Here is a 20933-nt window from a genome sequence, read left to right as displayed (position 1 = left end):
GAAAATAGACAAATGGAAAGAACTTAGTTCAGGAACTACACACTCAAATATGGAAATGTGAAGTGTGACAGAAGTTCAGTTCAGTCGCTCAGTCGTGTCCGACTCTTTGCGACCCCATGGACTGCAGCACACCAGGCTTCCCTGTCCATCACCAACTCCCAGAGCTTGCTCACTTTTGTCCATTGAATTGATGATGCAATCCAATCATCTCATCCTCTTTCGTCCCCTTGTCCTCCTGCCTTCAGTCTTTCCTAGCATCAGGGTCTTTTCCAATGAGTCAGTTCATCACATCAGGTGGCCAGAGTATTGGAATTTCAGCTTCAGCATCAGTCCTTCCAGTGAATACTCAGGACTGATTTCCTTTCGGATTGACTGGTTTGATCTCCTTGCTGTCCAAGGGACTCTCAGGAGTCTTCTCCAACACCACAGTTCAAAAGCATCAATTCTAAGTAGTAAGTAAATTTTTTTTCTGAGTTTGAGAACATGGCTCATCCAAATGGAAAAAGTAGAATTAGATTATCTTGTCCCACATACAAAGAGAAATTCCAATTGGATTAATAAAGCTAGCTGTGAAAAACTGCACTTAAAAATCTTCAAAGAGAAACTAAAGGATGATAGTTCTATAAACTTGCTGAGAAAGGGATTTCTTAAGTGTAAAATGTATAAACCATGAATGAAAATAAATAAGTTTGACTACATTAAAATGAATATTTTCATTGTTCGAATAAGTGAAAAAAAGATACAGAAAGATGGGTTAGCGTTTTTAATTTTAAGAACCCTTATAATCAGTTACAAAAACAAAGTGTTGCTAGAATAATGGACAAAGTAATAGAAAAACAGAATAAAAACCTGAATTACTGGTAAGCATTTTTAAAGGATGTTCAACTTCATGATTCATCAGCATCATTCTTATTAAGGTAACTGAAATGTTGTGTGCTCATCAGATTGGCAGAAAGTATGAGATGTCATATGTTAGGTGAGGATATAGAGAAAATGGACTCTCATATATTGGTAGTAGCAGTATAAACTGACAGAACCACTTTTGAGAGGAATTTAGCCTCTCACATTCCTCATATTACCTGCAGAAATAAATACTTTACCTCCTACCAACTCCATTTCCTGATTTGAGCCCTAGGAAAAACTTTACTCACAAGAGCACATTTGAAGGAATGTTCTTTGTAGTACTGTTCATAGTGTTCCAAAAACTGCAAACAGCAATAACATAAATGAAATACTATAGAGGAACTGTTAATATGACGAATGAAATAGAACTACATGGACTGATCATAATAAATTCAAAAATATTCATAATAATGAAGTATCACATTTAGGAGAGTGGTTGCCAGAGGTTAGCTGCAGAGCTTTAGGTGCTTCACAAGCAGAAATATTAACATTTGCTAAAACTGGGTGATGGGTACAGTGGTGTTTTCTAACCAGAACATTCAGTCAAGCTTTCTGAGTTGATGGAAATCTTCTGTAACTGCACTGTCCCATATAGCAAGCAGCACTTGAAATGTGGCCAGTGTGACTGACAAATTGAATTTTTAATTTTATTAAATTTTAATCTGTGGCTGGTGCTGCTGTGGTTGATGCTGTGTTGGATACTGGAGCTCTGTACTTTTTAGTTAATATTCCCTGATAGCTCAGTTGGTAAAAAATCCGCCTGCAACGCAGGAGACCCCAGTTCAATTGCTGGGTCGGAAAGATCCGCTAGAGAAAGGATAGGCTACCCACTCCAGTATCCGTGGGCTTCCCTTGTGGCTCAGCTGCTGAAGAATCTGCCTGCAATGCGGGAGACCTGGGCTCGATCCCTGGGTTGGGAAGATGCCCTGGAGAAGGGATAAGGCTACCCACTCCAGTATTCTGGCCTGGAGAATTCCCTGGGGTCTCAAAGAGTTGGACACGACTGAGTGACTTTCACTTATTTAACCAAAACATACATACATATATAATTATTTTTAAAAACATTTATATGTTTGTTTATTTTTGGCTGCAGCAAGGTCTTAGTCGCAGCACGTGGGGGTTTCATTGCAGCGCCCGGGCTTCTCTCTAGTAGTGGTGCGCGGGCTTAGAAACAAAACACACACGTTTTTAAAAGAAACTGTTCAGTGGCTTTGCAGTTCTGCTTCCTAACAAATTCTTGGTGATGCGCTCATCAAGTCACTAAGTACCACAAACAGAGTAGCTTAAAAGGGATTTTACAGGTATTTTTGTTTTCAAAATGAATGTGATTCCTAACTTAAGGTATTTAATGTCAGAATACATAGAGTATGGAGAATGAGGACTCCCTGTTTCTGAGTTTACTGTAGTGACATTTTGGATAGTGAGGGCAAGGATCTATGTTGCAGCATTGTTTTTCACAGGGGAAAAACTGGAAGTAACCTAAATTTCCATAATAGAAGAGTAGATAAAACAATGGGGCCTCCTGGCACAGGACTATCCAGTGTTTGAATGGAGTGAAGTAGAAGTGATGTTCAGCTGTTTACCTGGCATGGCACCAGAGAGAGCAGTCATCCAGTAAGAATGGTTCTCAGCTGTTTCGTCCTTGGTTCACTACTCTGCATTAATTGCCAAACCAGGAGGAGGTCCTGGGGTAGTGGCTGGGGGAAGCAGCTATTTTACTAACTGGTATAGAAGTAGTTCGTTAAAAAAAATTAGTACTATTAATACTAGGTTGGCAAATGTGACGAATATTCATTCTTATATGTATCCATATAGAAGAGTTTCAAAAATGTGTTGAGTGAAAAAATGATGATGCAAGCAGATATTTAAGTATATCAGTTTACCAGTGCTGCCATAGCAAACTGGGTGGCTTAAAATGAACAGAAATTGATTGTTACTGTTCTGGAGACTAAAAGTCCAAAAGCATGGTGTCAACAGGGCCATGCTGTCTCTGAAGGACCTAAGGGAGGTGATTCCTTGTCTCTTGTTATCCGTCCTTGATGTTCTTTGGCTTGCAGCTGTATCCAGCCTCTGTCATCACATGGCCTACTCTCATGTGCCTGTCTGTCTTTCCTCCTCTTCTTGTAAGGACACTAGTCATATAGGATTTAGGGCCTGCCCTAATCCAGTATAATCTCTCTTGATTGTATCTACAAAGACCCTATTTCCAAGTCTCATTGACAGGTTTTGGGTGACACCAGTTTGGAGGACACTATTCAGTGTGATACATTATGATGTTGTTTATGTAAACTAGAAACTATACAAAGGAATGTGTGTGTGTGTGTGTGTGTGTGTACATGTGCATCTGTGCATGCGCACATGTATCAGTTTGCTATATACATAAAGTATTTGAAATGGACTGGAACTCAAGATAGTTGTTGTTCCTCTTTGGGGGAATAAAATGGAATTTTTATCTTATAAAATAAAACATTAAGTGTTAATGTTAATAAAATGTTACTGTCAATTGTGGGAGTATGTAAGTTAATTATTCTTTGTGCTTTTCTATGTATAAATTTCATTTCTTGAAGATTTGATATTATATATTACTATGTAATATTCTAGCCTATGTAACATATGGAAGAAATGTATTCAATAAAGACAAATCGTATGGGGCAAAAGGCTGAAAAGAAGACATAAACAATTATATATTTTTTGCAAAGAAAGGTATTTTCAGATCCTCCAGAGCTTTTCTTCTACATATTAATTATTTTAGCATGAAATGATAAATAGGTGTAATGTGTAATCAAGCTGATAAATCTATAGGTATTAAACTATATGAACATTGAATGCAAGAGATGAGGAATTTCTTTTATAGGAACCAAATAAATAGGTCAAGATCTACAGCTAGGTTACCAAGAAAATTTTCTGTATGCTGCCTGTTATATATCAGTGTCCTGTGGAAAGCTGTGTGAGCTCTGTAACTAATTATTTTTAATTTTTCTTAGATACTACCAGAATTTCCAGACAATAATTTACTTTTCACAGTAAAAAAAGATGGACCTTTATGTAAATGCTATATTGGATTTCTAATTTTCATAGTAATGTCGTAAGTTTACTATGTGGATACTTACTAAATATTTACTGAATGTTGAATGAATAAGACTACTTTTATTCAAAACACTTGTTCCATCCAGTTTTCTAATTGACACACACAGGCAGATGTTAAGAACCAGTGACCTCGGTTTCAAATAAGGGTGGCTTATGGTAATTTATTTGTAAACACAGAAGCCAAAGGAGAAGAGAAACCAAACTATATTCAAGCTTGTGACCTTTTAAAAGACAGAGACTCCTCTCACTAGTTAAGCTGCCTGTTGAGTGTCCTGGGTTAGTATTCCCCTGTAGACTTAGAGCTGTGGTTCTTAACCTTCTTGGTCTTTACACTTAAAAATAGTTGAGGACAGCAAATAACATCTTTATGTGGGTTATTGTTCTTTATGTTAACTGCATTAGGAATTAAAACTGACTTAAAAAATATTTGATTAGTTAATTTAGAAATAATTATTACAATAAACCCATTACACGTTAGCATCAGTAACAGATTTTTATGTAAGTAACTGTTTTCCACAAACAAAAATTTAGTGAGAAGAGCAGCATTGTTTTGCATTTTTGCAAATCTCTTTAATGAATTGCCTTAACAGAGTCTCAGGTCTCCTTCTGTATTAAATTAATTGTGCTATTAGGCATGTTAGGTAGCCTTCAGAAAACTGAACTGTACACTCATGAGAGAGTAAGAGTGGAAAGACATGTCTTGATATCTGGATGAAGATAGTTTTGACCTTGACAATGATCCAGAAATGTCTCAGGGACTCCTAGAGGTCCCGGGACTGCATTTTGAGAACTGCTGCCTTAGACACTAAGTCAAAGGGCCTGAGCATCGTGTCGTTACAAAGATTCCACTGGCAAATGTCATCGTTTTGAATATTTTCAGGTAGTACCATTTGTTTTACACGTAGGTTACCTCTTGTAGTTGATTAAGGCATTATCAGTCATGAATAAATGGAAATGCTTCAAGTTTTACATTTTTTACTTCACAGACAACACTCAGTTACCATGTACTGGACATTTCTAAATGCCATCTTTGTGTGGCACGGAGCCTACTGTCCATGGTCAGGGTTGGGTTATTTGTGATGGGGATGCTGGGTGACATAGGTCTCTTGCTAAAGAGTTGAACTGAGTGTAAAAACTATGGGCACTTACATGAAGGTGAAGATGATATTTCTTTACTTTTTTATTTTTATCTGTTTCCATGCCCTTTTCTCATTTTAAATATTGTTTGGAATTTGGGGGAAGGCAGACTTAGCAGAGAAATGTCTATTTTATTGGTCTTTTAGAAGAATTAATGTCAACCATATTATTTAGATGTATTTTTCTGATTTCATGGATTATAGCTATGATGTTTTGGGGAGTTGTTACTGTTTTGTTGTTGTTGTCTAGTAGTCCGTATTTTCCTTCTCTTGACTTTTTCTGGCTGTTACTGTTTTATTGTTGTCATCATGGTGATGAGGAGGGGCAGGGAAACACTTACGTGTGTGATGGTGTGCTTTTTCCCTGGAAATAATGCATGGGTGGTTCGTGCTGAGTCGCTGCATACTTAAAAGTACTTTTCTATACTTATGTGTTGGTTTCTCTAGATAAGAATTCTAGAATGATCATCTATTCCTCCAAAATTTGTAGACGTTTTTATGTTGTCCTTCAGATGTATACTGTTCAAGATGAGAAATCTAATGTTAGTCTGCTTTTCTTTCTTTTGGTGATAACATGTTTATTCTGTCTAGAAGCCAGTAGGATTTTCTCATAAACTGTGGATTCAGAAATCTTATCAGAATACATTTTGATTTCCCCCCCCCAGTATTTTTGCTTAAAGTGTTGCAAGTTTCTCTTTCCTTCAAAGGAATTTTCTGTTACTAACGTTTCTGTTTTTCTTCTACAGTCCTTCCTCAGTGTCAGTGGGGACTGGTTCCAGGACCTGCCGTGGATGTTCAGATCCGCAGATATTCAGGCCCCATAGTCAGCCCTCTGTATCCATATCTGAGGATGCAACCACCTAATATGGAGGGCTGACTGTTATGCTTATTGAAAAAAATAACCCCATATAAATGGACCCATGCAGTTCAAACCCATGTCATTCAAGAGATTGCAGTCTCTTCTTTTTAGAACTCTTACTAAGTATATTTTGGATCTCCACGTTTCTCTTATATTTTGTCTTTTTGCCTTTGATTGCTGTTGTCTGAGGGGACTTCTGAGTTTGTCTTTCAGATCACAAATTCTCTTTTCCATAGTGCCCATTCTGCTAATTCTTTTCTCTCTCTCAAGTTTCATTCATCACTCTTTTTAGTCTTTTGTGGCTTTTCTTCATTCTGTGATTCTCATTTTTCATAGTGGCCTGTTCTTATTTTGTGGTTAGCAGTATTCTGTCAGATCTCATCAAAGATACTGATTAGAATTTTTAAAAAGTTTCCCCAGCCTCTTAAATTATCTTTGTTTAATTGGGGGTCTGTTTGTTCTTCTTGTTTAGTTTCACTTTATTTTTATTTATTTCATGCAATATTATTTATAATACTTATTTCATACAATATTAGCTTTCATATTATTTTTTATTTAGTAAAATTTTAATTATAAACCCAATAAATGTAAACATAATTGGAAAAAACAGTATAATGAATTTCTATGGATTCATCAACAGTCTTATGTTCTTATTTCATCTACCCACTCCACCCTCTCTGCCTTTTCTGTTTTGGCTAAAATAGATTTCTTAATCCTATAAATCATATATATATAAAATTTCATTTGCAAATATTTAAATATTTCATGCCCATAAATGTGAGCATAAAAAATAAATATAGCACCATTATCACATCCAACAATATTGACGATATTTTATTGTGCCTACTAATATTCAGTTTTCTTTGAAATGTCTTTCTTGAGTTCGTTGATTTGAATCGGTTTCCAAAGCCTGCTTAATGCATTTAGTTCTTAACTCTTAATCTGCAACAGTGTTTTCCTCTCTCTCCCTACTACACCATTTATTTTTTATAGAAACTGGCTTGTTTATTTAGTAGAATTCCATACATTTGGCTTTGGCTGATTATATCATTGTGTTATCGTGTTTTTCAGTCCTCTGTATTTCATACTTACTGGCAGTTAGAACAGAGGCTTGATTGGATTCAGCTTCTTTTAGATTACTGAATTCCTCTGCTTTTTCTCTAGCTTCTTGTTGTCTGTTCATAGTTGTAAAAGAAAGTCAGACTCACTTGTTTTGAAAGGTGGGGGGTGCCTCCTTTCGGAAGATGTGGATGGTAAGAGTCCACTGCAGAGAGAGGGCAGGAATCAGCCAGAAGTCTTGTTCTTTTTCAGGCATAGATGGAAAGAATGTGGCACCTTGGCTCCATGTCAAGGAGAAAAGAAGTGGGGGTGACCTCAGTGGAAGAGGATGTTAGGGGAGTTCTGTGCCAGTTGAGCCTGTTGGGTTTTGTGCATTTTGCCTCCTTTGCTGTGGCCCAGAATTGGCTGCAGTGTTGTGCAGTTTTTCTCTCTCTGTGTTGCATGGCTGTGGAACTACACCAGCTGAAGCTAGACAGTTCTCACGTACCGAGGCCTGGAGGCAAGCCCCAGAGCCGCCTGCTCTGAAGAGCCTGAGCAGAGCGTGGGCCCATCTCTTCTTGAAGACCTTGGCTAACTTAACACTCGTGGCCTCTCTCCTTGACACAGGGATGCAGATTTTCTGTGGTTGTTGCGACAACTACTTTTCAAGACACTCCTTGGTTTTCTTGTTTTTTGCTTTCAGATGAGGGACCTCTGACAGTTGTGCTCTCAGTCTTATCCTCCATACTGTGCCTTTTTAGATATAGCTCCTTTTTGTCTACTAATGATATTATCGTCTATTTTTCTTTTAATTTGAGAAGGAAGAAAAAGTAAATACATCACAGTTTTGCTATCTTGAACTGAAATTCTCATGATTTATTTTTACATATTTAACTCACCTTCAGAGCAAATCCATGGCTTATCAGAAATTGTAGGCATGGATAATCCCTTCTTCTATAAAGCAATCATACTTACTTAAACTTTTCTTCCCCATTACAGATGTTAAAAAATATTACTTGGTATTCAGAGCGGGTTTTAACTGAAATTTCACTGGGAAGTCTCCTGATACTGGTTGTAATAAGAACCATTCAGTACAACATGACAAGGACAAGAGTAAGTATTCCGTAGCTGTTTTTCTACCTTTGTATATACGATGCAATGAAGACTATAGTTTAAAGCAGTCTCAATATTTAGAGTGCTAACATTCTCATGGAATATGGTAGAAAAGTATAGATCAGCATATATTCTCTGTATTATGATCCTAAGGTAATGTTTATAGTGTCTGCGTCTGAGTATTTCATAGGTTGTATGATCAGAGAGATTTTACATGAATAGTAAATAAGCAGTGTAGCACCTTTAGATAAAAGATATTGTATGCCTTTGCTGAACTGATAAAGCTGACTTAAGTTTAAGAAGTGACAACAACAAACTTTAAGAAGATGCAGACACGAGAAAATATGGATTCAGATGGGACAGAAGCATAGGAAAAAAGAGAATAAAGAGTGAGAGGATAATTTCAGCTAGGTTGTATTTGGTATACCTTAGAGCAGATGTCCGCTCCAGCCACTAGAGAAGTAGTATACAGAATTCATAGCTCAGGGAAGTGGTCAAGTTTACTGCAGCATTTTCAGTTACTCCCTTCTGGGAGGCTGACGTAGATACATGTCTACAGTCTTTTATATGAAGCTCTTGGAGCCACATGTGTGTTTTAGAATGGAGAATTTTATTTTAGAAAGATAATTATAGTTCTTATGCTACACAATATGTAATCGTTAGGTTCTGGAGCCACACACTGTAACTAGACATTAATATTTCTGCAGTGAAATATTTCAGTCTTCTCCAGGGTGGGCTTAATGAAGACTATAAATACCATCAATCGTCTTTTGTGCCAGATGTTGCTTCCAAATTAGTGGTGAAAAAACTTTCTGCACTTGATGGGTTTTGGAATTAAAGGAAATGGATTATGGGTCTGAATTTTCTGAAATCAGTGACAGTTGACTTTCCACTTGCTTCTGGTTAACCTTGCTGAAAATGTCTAGAAGACCTGATGTGTGTTTTAAACTTCTCTCTGATGTGTGTTCAAACGTCTGCTCTCTGGCAGGACAAGTACCTTCACACAAACTGTCTGGCGGCTCTAGCGAATATGTCTGCACAGTTTCGTTCCCTCCATCAGTATGCTGCCCAGAGGATCGTCAGGTAAACACAGCTAAGAAGGAAATGCTGGTTTTGGCTTTTTGAAAGGAATACTATGGTGGTCCCTTTTTAAATGCTATCTATGAGGAATATCACATTTTTCTACTTAATTTTTAATCATCTTCTTGTTTGGTTGAAAATACCTTGTTCTGCTTTGTTTTCTAACTCAGACTTTTTAATCAGAGTCAGTTGTATTTGCTTTCAACCTTTTTATAAAAATCTAGGTTTAAGCTTGTGTGATAGCCTTTTGCAGAGGAGCAGGTCTATTTCTTAGTAATGCAAACTAAATCTTGATTCACGTATTTGCTGAGCATCACTCTGCCCTTTTAAAAAAGACTTATCTACTTGTTTTAGAGAATTTTTTTCATAGCAGTTAAGCATTTTATTATTTCCTGTTGCTGGAGAAGGAAATGGTGACCCATTCCAGTATTCTTGCCTGGGAAATCCCATGGACAGAGAAGCCTGGTGGGCTACAGTCCATGGAGTTGCAAAGAGTTGGACACGACTGAAGTGACTAAGCATGCATGCATGCATTGCTGCCATAATGGATTACCACAAGTTAGTGGCTTAACACACATTGTATGGCAAAAACCACTACAATATTGTAAAGTAATTAGCCTCCAATTAAAATAAATTAAACACATTTGTTATACAAGTCTGTAAGTTAGACATTCAACAGGGCTCTCACCAGGCTAGAGTCAAGATATCAGGAGGTCTGCATCTTTTTCTGAAGGCTAGAGTCAAGATATCAGGAGGTCTGCATCTTTTTCTGAAGGCCCTCGAGGACAGTGTCTTTCCTTGCCTTTTCCAGCTACCAGAAGCTGCCCACATTCCTTGGCTCATGGCCCCTTCATGTGTTTTCAAAGCCAGCAGCAGTAGGTTGTTAAGTCCTCCTCACAACTCATCACTCCAATGACCTCTTCTACTTTGAGGGCTCCTGTGAATGCCTTGACCCTACCTGAATAATGTAGGATGATCTACCCACCTCAAGGTCCTCAGCTGAATCACAATTAGAGTCCCTTTTTCCTTGTAAGATCAAATATTCATAGGTTCATGGAGAGTAGATGTGGACATTCTGAGGGAGCCATTATTCTACTTGTCAAAACATCACCAGAAACTCCCATCCCTTCCCTGTACTTTGCCAAAGACAATCTTTCAGGTTAGGAAAACTAATTAACAAGTCAATGAATGAATATCATTTGCAAGATTTTACAAATACGGGTACTTTTTCATCTTCAGGCAGGATGCTCAGTATTGTCCTAGCAACTCCCAAGTAGAACATTTGTTATGTATTCAGTGATCCTTTCTTTTAATTCTTGATTTTGAGGCAGTACAGCCCTGACGATTAGTTGTGTTCTAGTCATTGGTGATTATCACAACTCTATATCACTTTTAAACTCAGATCTCACTTTCCATCCTTTGGTTAGAGACAGTTATTGACCTGGGCTCATTTTTAATAATTAGTCATAATTAACTTAGGTTCTTAGTCTATTTGTCTTCAGAATTTAGCACAAGACAATTTTCTTTGACTCACTGCTTTAATGATACATTATTTTGAATTTTATTTTATTTTTTTGGTTTGTACTTGAGAGATTGTCCATTTGACTGACTTTGGACTCAACTTTGGAACTCAACTTTCTGTGCTGACTAAAGTAGAAAGCCAGTGATATTTGGAGAAATAAGAAATGTCATTAAATTTGTGATTTGGGAATATTTAGATCAAGTTTATTATCATTAAGGAGTAGTGCTTTAATTCATTTTACTGGAGCTTTTTTTTTTTAGCATTTAGTGCATGACTGTGTTAGGCAGTGCCAAGCATATCAAAATTAGTTATAAGAATTCCTGCCCTTACATAGTTTGTAATTCAGTAGCCAAGATTAGACAAAAAACCAACATATAATAAATTCCAGCAGAACGTAGTAAATATTAGTGAAAAGAAAAATCTCTGCAGTGAGGGTGAGGGGTTGGTTTACAGAATGGTGAGGTCACATCTCATTAAAAAATTGGGAAAAGTAAATAGAGAGGGACAGCTCTAGAGACTGGCCTGATAGGGGAAAGCATCAACCAAACAACCCACAACAAGAGGTGAGAGAGCATGGTTTACATTTAGAAGATAACCACTTCATTCATCTGGTATGTTGTGGACTGGTGCAGGGATTATAGGAGAGAAGCTTGGAAGAACCAGCTGGGCCCTTCCTGTGGAGGGGTTTATAAGCTATTAGATTCACAGTTCAGGATAATGGAAGGAATAGAAAGAAAAGATCTCATTTTCTATACCAACGAAAAAAACAAAACAAAAGAAAAGTCAATGAATGAGTTGTAAATGGATTTGAAGAGAAAGACTTTAAATGTCTAGAGTTATCAGCGTTAGCAGCTGATGTTGGTCTGTTGTTAGTCACACTGAAGGCCGTGCAGTTCTCACAGTTCCCCAGTGTGGTCAGCGCTTCTGGTCCAGGTGCCATAATGGGGTAGCTAGACCAGAGCATCTGTATCATGTTGGAGGGAACTTTAGAAAGGCAGAGTGTTGGCCCAACTTCAGATCTGCCGAATCAGAAAATTCCATTTCTACACAATCCCAGAATGATTTGTTCATGCCTTAAAATTTGGAAAGTACTTTGAGTTTGGGCCTGGAAGTAAGATTTAATTCCTTAGAAAACACTTGTCTTGAATTGGAAGTGGGAGCAAGCTTTTTTTGTATCTTGAGGAAACTCATTCTCCACTAAATGTTTGTGTTTAGGATATAAAATTGTAAAGTATAATAAGGAATGCATAGCCTAAAACTGTTTAGATACACGGGAGATTTATTACAGCAGCACAGCTCAAGACTCACCAGATGCTGTAGCAGCTCCTTCAAGTGAGAAGTCATTAGTTTTCACATTTACGTTTGCTAAATCCTTTTTTAGAAAAGGACTGCACAGTTTTGTATCCATCATTTGCAAACTTAGAGGAGTCAGTATTTCATGTGCTCATCGACAAAATGCAAAACAGAGGAACGTGTTTCATTACTCTGAAAGTTAGATGTGAATAAAGCTTTAAAAAGTCTTCAGTTCAGTCGCTCAATCGTGTCTGACTCTTTGCGACCCCATGAACCGCAGCACGCCTGGCTTCTCTGTCCATCACCAACTCCCAGAGTTCACCCAAACTCATGTGCATCGAGTCAGTGATGCCATCCAGCCATCTCATCCTCTGTCGTCCCCTTCTCCTCCTGCCTCCAATCCCTCACAGCATCAGATTCTTTTCCAACGAGTCAACTCTTTGCATGAAGTGACCAAAGTTTTGGCGTTTCAGCTTTAGCATCAGTCCTTCCAAAGAACAACCAGGACTGATCTTTAGAATGGACTGGTTGGATCTTCTTGCAGTCCAAGGGACTCTCAAGAGTCTTCTCCAACACCACAGTTCAAAAGCATCAATTCTTCAGCATTCAGCTTTCTTTATAGTCCAACTCTAACATCCATACATGACCACTGGAAAAACCATAGCCTTGACTAGACGGACCTTTGTTGGCAGAGTAATGTCTCTGCTTTTAAATATGCTGTCTAGGTTGGTCATAACTTTCCTTCCAAGGAGTAAGCGTCTTTTAATTTCACGGCTGCAGTCACCATCTGCAGTGATTTTGGAGCCCCCAAAAATAAAGTCTGACACTGTTTCCACTGTTTCCCCATCTGTTTGCCATGAAGTGATGGGACCAGATGCTATGATCTTCGTTTTCTGAATGTTGAGCTTTAAGCCAACTTTTTCACTCTCCTCTTTCACTTTCATCAAGAGGCTCTTTAGTTCCTCTTCACTTTCTGCCATAAGGGTGGTGTCCTCTGCATATCTGAGGTGATTGATATTTCTCCCGGCAATCTTGATTCCAGCTTGTGCTTCTTCCAGTCCAGCGTTTCTCATGATGTACTCTGCATATAAGTTAAATAAGCAGGGTGACAATATAAAAGTCTTCTTAGCCAGACATAAATATATGGAATGATTTCATATGGTATCCAAGGTGTTGTTTCATATTAAATGACACTATGTCTTCCACAAATCTTTGGTATTCTAGAAAAACTGCAAACATACATGGTATGGGTATTGCTCACCTGTGAAATTTTTTGAAAGTACTGTGAGTATGGATATTCGATATGATCATTATTTGGAACTATAGGGTTATTAACTCAGTTAAAATATTGATGTGGAGTAGATTTTATGCAAGAGATTGTTGTGAGTTACAAATACATTATCATGTACTTCTTGCCCTTAAGACTTTCCCTGTTGCCTCTCTCATCCCACCACCTCCTCCCCCACAGCTCCTTCCTCTGGCTCCTACAGCTTTGGCCCCTGGTTGCAACTTAGCAGCAGCAGCAGCTCAGCTGGTAAAGAATCTGCCTGCAATGCAGGAGACCCCAGTTCAATTCTTGGGTCGGGAAGATCCCCTGGAGAAAGGGTAGGCTACCCGTTCCAGTATTCCTGGGCTTCACTAGTGGCTCAGATGATAAAGAATCCACCTGCAATGAGGGAGATCTGGGTTTGCTCCCTGGGTTGGGAGGATTTCCTGGAGGAGGACATGGCAACCGACTCCAGTTTTCTTGCCTGGAGAATCCACATAGACAGCGCAGCCTGTTGAGCTACAGTCCATGAGATCGCAAAGAGTCAGACACAACTGAATGACTAAGCACACACACACTTTTCTCCTGCATTTCATATGAGATTCTTCCCTCTTTGCTCATTTTCCTTGGAAGTTCACATCTATGCCTGTGACTTTACCTATACTGAAAACCATTCAGATCTACATTTATAATCCCAGTCTTTTCTCTTTTTTCCTGAGGCAGGCAGTACAGTGTAGTGGTTAAGAGCACAGACTCTGAGTTTGGGACCTCAGCTTCAAAACTGACTGACTGTGGAATCTTGGACAAGTTACTTAATGGGGTGATGATAGTTGGTATCTCAATGAATATTTGTAAAGTGATGCATAGTGTTCACCGTGTAAGCGTTGGTCACCTTAACCCTAACTCTTCTAGCTTTGCTACTTGAATGTTCCACACTTTGTCAGACTTTTACTATGTTTAAAGCAAAACTCATTTTTAAATGTGCTCTTCCTGTTAAATTCCCTATCCTTGATAATGTCCCTCACTGCAGCCATCTTAAATTGCCAAGTCAGAAACCTACAAATAATTCTGTAGTGTTTATTCCTTCTCATCAAATGCTCTATCTGACTGGACCCTGGCATTCTTAACTCTATCTTTGTAGCTTGCCTTTATGCCCTGTTTTCTGGTTTGCCCTGTCTTGGTTCATGTGTTTTATCATCTTCATCCAAAACTAGGTCTTTAGTTGGCCTTGTCCTGTTGCTTCCCTCCCTGCTCCTCTACAGTTGATCTCTGCAGTGTTCCATTCATTTGAAAAGCAAATCTGTATTGCTTCCTATGTTTAAAATCCTTAAATGGCTTCCTGTTGCCAGCTGGTAAAAATTCAACCTCCTCAAAGTCATGGCCCTCAGACAAAGGTAGGTTTTGCCCTCAGGGCACATCTGGCAAGGTGGAGAGTCAAGGTGGTTTTGTTGTTTTGTTTTCTTGCTATTTTGTTTTTTCTTTATGCACAACTGGGGAAGAGGTTGCTACTGACATCTAGTGGGTAGAGGCCAGGGATATTGCTAAATATCCTGTAATACACTTGACAGCAAAGAACTGTCTATCCCCAACAGAAGTGCTGGGCAGCCTTGTCCTAGAGTGACATGATCTGTGCCCTGCCCTTTGCTTTTTAAAAAAAAATATTTATTTGGCAGCACTGGGTCTTCCCTGGGCTTTTCTGGTGGCTCAGCTGGCAAAGAGTCTGCCTGCAACGCGGAAGACGTGGGTTTGATCCCTGGGTTGGGAAGATCCCCTGAAGAAGGGAACGGCTGCCCACTCCAGTATTCTGGCCTGGAGAATTTCATGGACTGTATAGTCCATGGGGTTGCAGAGAGTCAGACGCGATCGAGCGACTCTCACTGGGTCTTAGTCGTGACTCGTGCACTCTTAGTTGTTTCGTGTGGGATCTGGTTCCCTGACCAGGGGTCCAACCTAGGCCCCCTGCATTGGGAGCGCGGACTGTTAGCCACTGGACCAGCAGGGAAGCCCCCTGCCCTTTGCTCTTCATCTTCTATTGCTACTTGGCACTCAGCACTCTGTCTTTACTGAATCATTATGGTTCCCTTCTCTCTCATAGTTGCTCTCCTGTGTCTGGATAATTGTAGTCTGATACTAGAAAGAAGTTGAGGCAGTTCCTGGTGGCACCTCTTCTTTCTGTAGGTTCTTTCCCACCAGCTTCCTTGCCCTCTGTTCTGTTTTATCTTGAACCTGCAGTGGTCAGGTGCCCTCCACTCCCACCACCAGTACAACTTCTAGGCCTTTTTTTTCTTTAGACCCCCCTCTCCGGCTCTGTTTATTTCTTTGTAGCAGTCTAGCGATCACATAGTCAGTTTGTGGTCTGGGAGTTAGTTTCTAAGGAAGAAATGGAGAGGAAAGGGGCCAGGGAAAGGAAAAAGTCACATGTTAGAAAATATGGATTCTCACAGAGGAGACTGTCGAGGAGAGAGAACTTCAGAATCTTGACCTGGCCAGTGTAGGTCCTTGTGACTCACTGACCTGGCCCAAAGTTGTAAGTCTTGTTGCTTAAGCAGAGTAGTAATTACTGGGGGTAAAGGATCTGTCTTGAATTTCTTTGGATCACTTTATGAGACTAGCTGTTAGTACACACACAAGAGGATTTTAATAAATACCAAGTGACTGATTCTTAGAAGATGGGCTGGCATCCTGAATTTAAAGCTTGGTTCTGGCACTCATCATTCTTGAGACTTCATCTAAATTGATTCATCCCATTTTGCAGATATTTGCTGCTTCTTGATGTTTTATATTATTTTATTCTCAGATCAGATCTGATCTGAAACTTGTGAAGTTAATGACAAAACCTATTACTGAAAATTTTATGGTCTCTTAAATTTCCTGAGAATAAAATAATATAAAACATAGATTAGATTGTCACTGAAACTATTTGGTTAGAGCAGTACAGTGCTGTTGGGATATTTTTGGTAAAATCTGATCATGTAATTTTAAAAAATTTTAAATTCTTCAATCCATAATTCATGCCACCTTTTCTTACTGTTAACAGCCACTAGCAGTAAACACATACTCTTCAGATTTTAACCAGGTTCACTGCTTTCTGTCTTTTCTTTGTCTAGCCCAGATTGGTAGTTTATGTAAGGTGGCTTGTTTTGCTCTGCACTTGTGATGATGTATATATGATATATATATATATATATATATATATATATATAACTCAGCTTTTTCCTGAAGGCTACAAAAAGCACAGGTTGGCTTATTTAACGCTGGGTTGTTAGTTCCTCTGTTTTCAACAAATTTAGATCTTTTAGAATAGCCCGTGGACTCAAAGAAAGCTGGACAATTTGCTTTTAAATACCTTCTAATGTTAGCTTACCATCTTAGGCTTCCTCACTTTTGTCCTCACTCAATTAAGTCTTCAGGAGTTGTTGTTTTTTTTTTTTTTCTTCCCTGAACCAGCTAATACTACATTGAACTCGAAACATACAAGAGACTGTTAAGGAGCAAAATAGACTTTTTGTTGTTGGGATATATTTATATTATATAACATAAAATATTCAAATATATAATAACACTGGTTGTTTCTCCTGATTTTGATGTTTCAGGAATACTGTCTTATTTTAAAATATAATGTCCATTTGATGGTGAATTCACACCTGTCACCTGTAGTATCTCATTACTTGTCTCTCTTTTGTTACATTTAGGACTAGTGAAAGTCTGGAGGCTTATTTAATTTAGGGTGTTGGTGTTGCACAGCTGATAAGTGCCATCACAAGTTTGTCCAGATTAAAAGCCCATGCTCATTCCCCAGCACTTCATGGAAAGACTGGCAGAACATTATTAATGAGAGTAACTCACCTACCATGGGACCATTGATCCAAACCCTCTGGGAGTTCTGAAACAGATGGTTCTCTGTAATCTAGGGTGGACAAGCCCTTGATTATTCCATTTGCTGCTCTCGAACTCTCATTCCAGCTTCCTTATATAGCTAAGTCCTTACAGTTATAGTAGCAAAGACTGGAGGGTCTTTCTTTTCCCCATCCTCCCCTTCCTTTTCTCTGTTTCTTTCGCTCTTTCTTACTTGAACTGGATAATTGAGAAAGGTATGGATGCGTCAGGTCTTGCAATGCATAGTATATGGATATGTTCCTGGAAAATAAACATGGAAAGGACAAGAACTGTGTATCTTCAGTCTGAAATGTTTAATATTTTTCTTACATCTAATCCTTAGATTTTACTTGGAATTTAGTAAGTATGTATTGAGCTTTTGCTACATACGTACCACTGCCAAGGACTTCTTTAGTTTCATATTTGTTTACATTTTAATTTCAAGCTAATGCCATTCATTGTATCTAGAAATTAAGTGTTATAGTCATATTGGTTTTATTTTTTAAAACTTAATTCAGTTTCAGCCTCATAACCATTATCTGATTTCATTGTAGTCAGGAAATTGTTTCTTTAGGGAAGAATTATCTGATATTAAGAGTTATAACAAGTAGTTCAGTTTTGTTTCTAAAATCTTGGTAAGTTGTTTAACTTATGTTTTCCATCTCTTAAGATGATATATGATACCTACTTTGTTGTAGTGTTGTCAAAGTTAATAACTGGCTTATAAAGTCTTTTGTAGCTCTACTTTATGATAACATTTTGAAGTCATTTTAGTCTAAAAATAAATCTACATAGCTTTCCTACAAAAAATCTCTTGCTCTCTGTTAATATCCCTAGATTCTGATTCCTTGCCCAAAGGATCATCAAATTGAGGGAAATATTTGGGAAATATAAGCAGTGAAGACCTCATTGAATATATATAGGAAGTTTTTGTTTTGTTTTTTAGATGGGGGGTTTAATGATAGTATTTTATTTTGGATTGGTAGGAGGTGTGAGCAATGGTTTTGCAGTGTATTTCTCTTAAACTTATGTGATTTATTTTTTAAAAGACAGAATTAACTTGTTCTAGCCCAGTGCCTGGGCCATAAAGTAGTTCCAGTTTCTCCATTGCTTTGGTCTTTGCTGATCCTTGTTTGCTCTTGGCAAAGCAGTAGCCAAGAAAGGAAGGAGAGGAATGTTTTGCCTTAAAAATCTGGCTTCCTGCACTTCCTACAGCCAGTGGTACTTTGAAGGTAGCTACGTTTTTTAAGGAAAGCTGTGACATGCTTTGCTTTTCAGTTTAGCCCTTTCTTTAGAAGTTAAATTGAGAGCATTTAGACAACTCCCAGTTGAAAACTTGTAAGTTTCCAATAGAAAATTTCTTAACTGCAGAGATTCCTACAGTCATACAGCATAGCATCTTGGTAGATTTGAGGGGACATGTGGAAAGTTTGTAACTGAAAGTTTAAGTTTCAGGTTAGACTGCTGCACATTCAAAATGTCAGTTTTTAAAGAAGCATCTCATACATTTATCTGAATTTTTATTTCTTTTAAGTAAAATTTGACCTTCGTGGACAAGATTGTCACATGAAAAGTTAAACATTAGAATAATTTGCATAGTGCTTTATAAAATGTTGCAGTCATATTACAGAGGTAATGAATGGGAGAGTTCAGACTTTGTTCTCTTAGCCTAGAATTCTCTACCTCCCATTCCTGTCTACTGCTGTGAAGGATCTGAGATTCTTACCCTACCTTCAGGTTAACAAATGAGCCAGTACAGTTTTGTGGGTCCTGGTAGAGACTCAAGATTTCATGGGTGAGTCAGAGACAAAGGACAGTTGGCTCACAGAAGTGTGAACCAGCGTACCCTAATTTTCTCGTGAGGTTCCCGATGCTCACAGAGCAGCGTGACCAGGGTCAGGTGACATGTGCACATGCAGTGGTTTGCATACAGTAGAGAACTCTGAGCTTGGGAAGGGAAAGTCACTCAGTCGTGTCTGACTCTTTGCAACCCCATAGACTATACAGTCCGTGGAATTCTCCAGACCAGAATACTGGAGTGGGTCGCCTTTCCCTTCTCCAGGGGATCTTCCTGACCCAGAAATCCAACTGGGGTCTCCTGCATTGCAGGCGGATTCTTTACCAACTGAGCTATCAGAGTTTAGGAAACCCCATCTTTTATAATGGGCTTCAAGCAAACCTGCCCAAACTTTGCTTTGGATGGAGACACCTTTAAAATATTTGATAGCAGCAAACTGCCCTCTGTTTTTGAGGGGAGTCGTTATTTCTACTTTCTGTGTCTGTTCACTTTACAAAATCCATGAAAAGAAAACCCAGAGCACGAGGCTGTTAATGCCTCTGCTTACAAGATGTGCAGAAACATCAGAGAACCACGGGGAACTCTTCCCCTGTAGTCTTAGTACCTGGTTATGCCTTTCTGTTGCCGATTGGAAAAATCTGTCATCAGGTCATTAGGTAGCTTAGTTGATCCTGTTGTAGCTTTTATACCTCACTTGGTAATACATTGGCTTTATGTATCTAAGAAGCAGTAAAGGACTGACTGGCCTCCCTAGCCTCTGGGTTGTCCACGTGTCATAATGAATCTCCAGCTCTGGAATCAGTGTCATGAATGCAGCCCTTAAAACCTTGTTTCTGAGTGGCTTTGACATTACCCAAATATTTTGGTATTAAACACAAATCATGAAATTTTATATTTGGAAGGAACTTTAAAGAACATCTAAGAGAAGTTTGCATATTTTATATGCGGCATATTGACACCTAGATTTATTATGTGACTAGTGTCAGTGAACGCTACTGCAGAAGCAGATGTAGCAGTCAGGCCTCCCAGCACCTTGCCTAGTGTTCCTCCCAGAACAAAAGAGAAAAAAGGTGTATGTTCATGCACACATATTCCCCTCCTTCCCCATACACACATAGTTGTGATACCTGATATGCTGATAATGCTAAGGTCAGGTTAGAGAAATAAAATTGACTTACTGAAGACTTTTCCTTCTTGATGAATTGCACATGCTTCTTTGTTAAAAAGCATTTTCCAAGACAAAGAAAACCAAGGGTTATTCTAAGAGGAGAAATGAGAGTAAACAGAAGGGTAAAGAGATTTAAAATGACTCATGTGTTCAATATAAATACACGGAGAATCGGATATATTATACTTGAGCCAGGGACCCACAAGGGAAGGGAGAATGTGGTTTTAGGACAGATGGGAGGATAGCTGGGAAAAGGCAGATACTGCAGAGGTAGGTAAATACTCCCCACCACCAATCCCAATGAGTACTCTGAGCATTTAACATTTGTTTATTCACTTAATGGGCCTCAATTTCCTCATTTACAAAATGGGAATATCCTCCTAGGACTGCCATGAGGAATAAATGGGTTATTATGCCTAAAGCACTTAGAATATATTGTCTTTTCAATAGCAGTCATCTAGGAATTACCAGAAGGAAAAAATTCTTTCTTGTTAGAGGACAGACAGCACCATGTCTTGCTTATGGTGGCTCAGTAGATATTGGAATGAATGATGAAATTCTGACACTGATTGGATTTAAAGAACGTAGTTACAATCTTTGGCTCTAGGTGAGGAGAAAACAACATGCCATATAGACTACTGTTGTTGTTTTTGTTTTTATTTATTTTTGTACAGCTGGTAACGGCCATACGCTATACACTGGGCCCTGTACATGTTATTTGTGTTACATGATGGTACATGTGCTGTTATTTTCATTTGACAGTGAAGAAACTAAGTTTCAGACAAGTAGTTAG

At 38.5% G+C, this 20933-nt stretch overlaps 1 protein-coding gene across 5 annotated transcripts in view; it reads left to right on the top strand.

The window, feature by feature from the left end:
- Positions 1 to 20933, top strand: part of DYM (dymeclin) — a 400054-nt gene that overhangs the window by 165374 nt on the left and 213747 nt on the right. For all 5 annotated transcript variants that reach the window (XM_055559056.1, XM_055559054.1, XM_055559053.1 and 2 more), the window contains 2 exons: positions 8023 to 8136; positions 9125 to 9219. In XM_055559056.1, the coding sequence (XP_055415031.1) occupies positions 8023 to 8136; positions 9125 to 9219 (209 nt within the window). The remainder of the gene's footprint in view (positions 1 to 8022; positions 8137 to 9124; positions 9220 to 20933) is intronic.

This window comes from Bubalus kerabau, chromosome 21 (assembly GCF_029407905.1).
Source record: "Bubalus kerabau isolate K-KA32 ecotype Philippines breed swamp buffalo chromosome 21, PCC_UOA_SB_1v2, whole genome shotgun sequence".
Taxonomy (NCBI): Eukaryota; Metazoa; Chordata; class Mammalia; order Artiodactyla; family Bovidae; genus Bubalus; species Bubalus kerabau.
The sequence above is the reverse complement of the archived record's forward strand: the minus strand, read 5'-3'. Positions and strand labels throughout refer to the sequence as shown.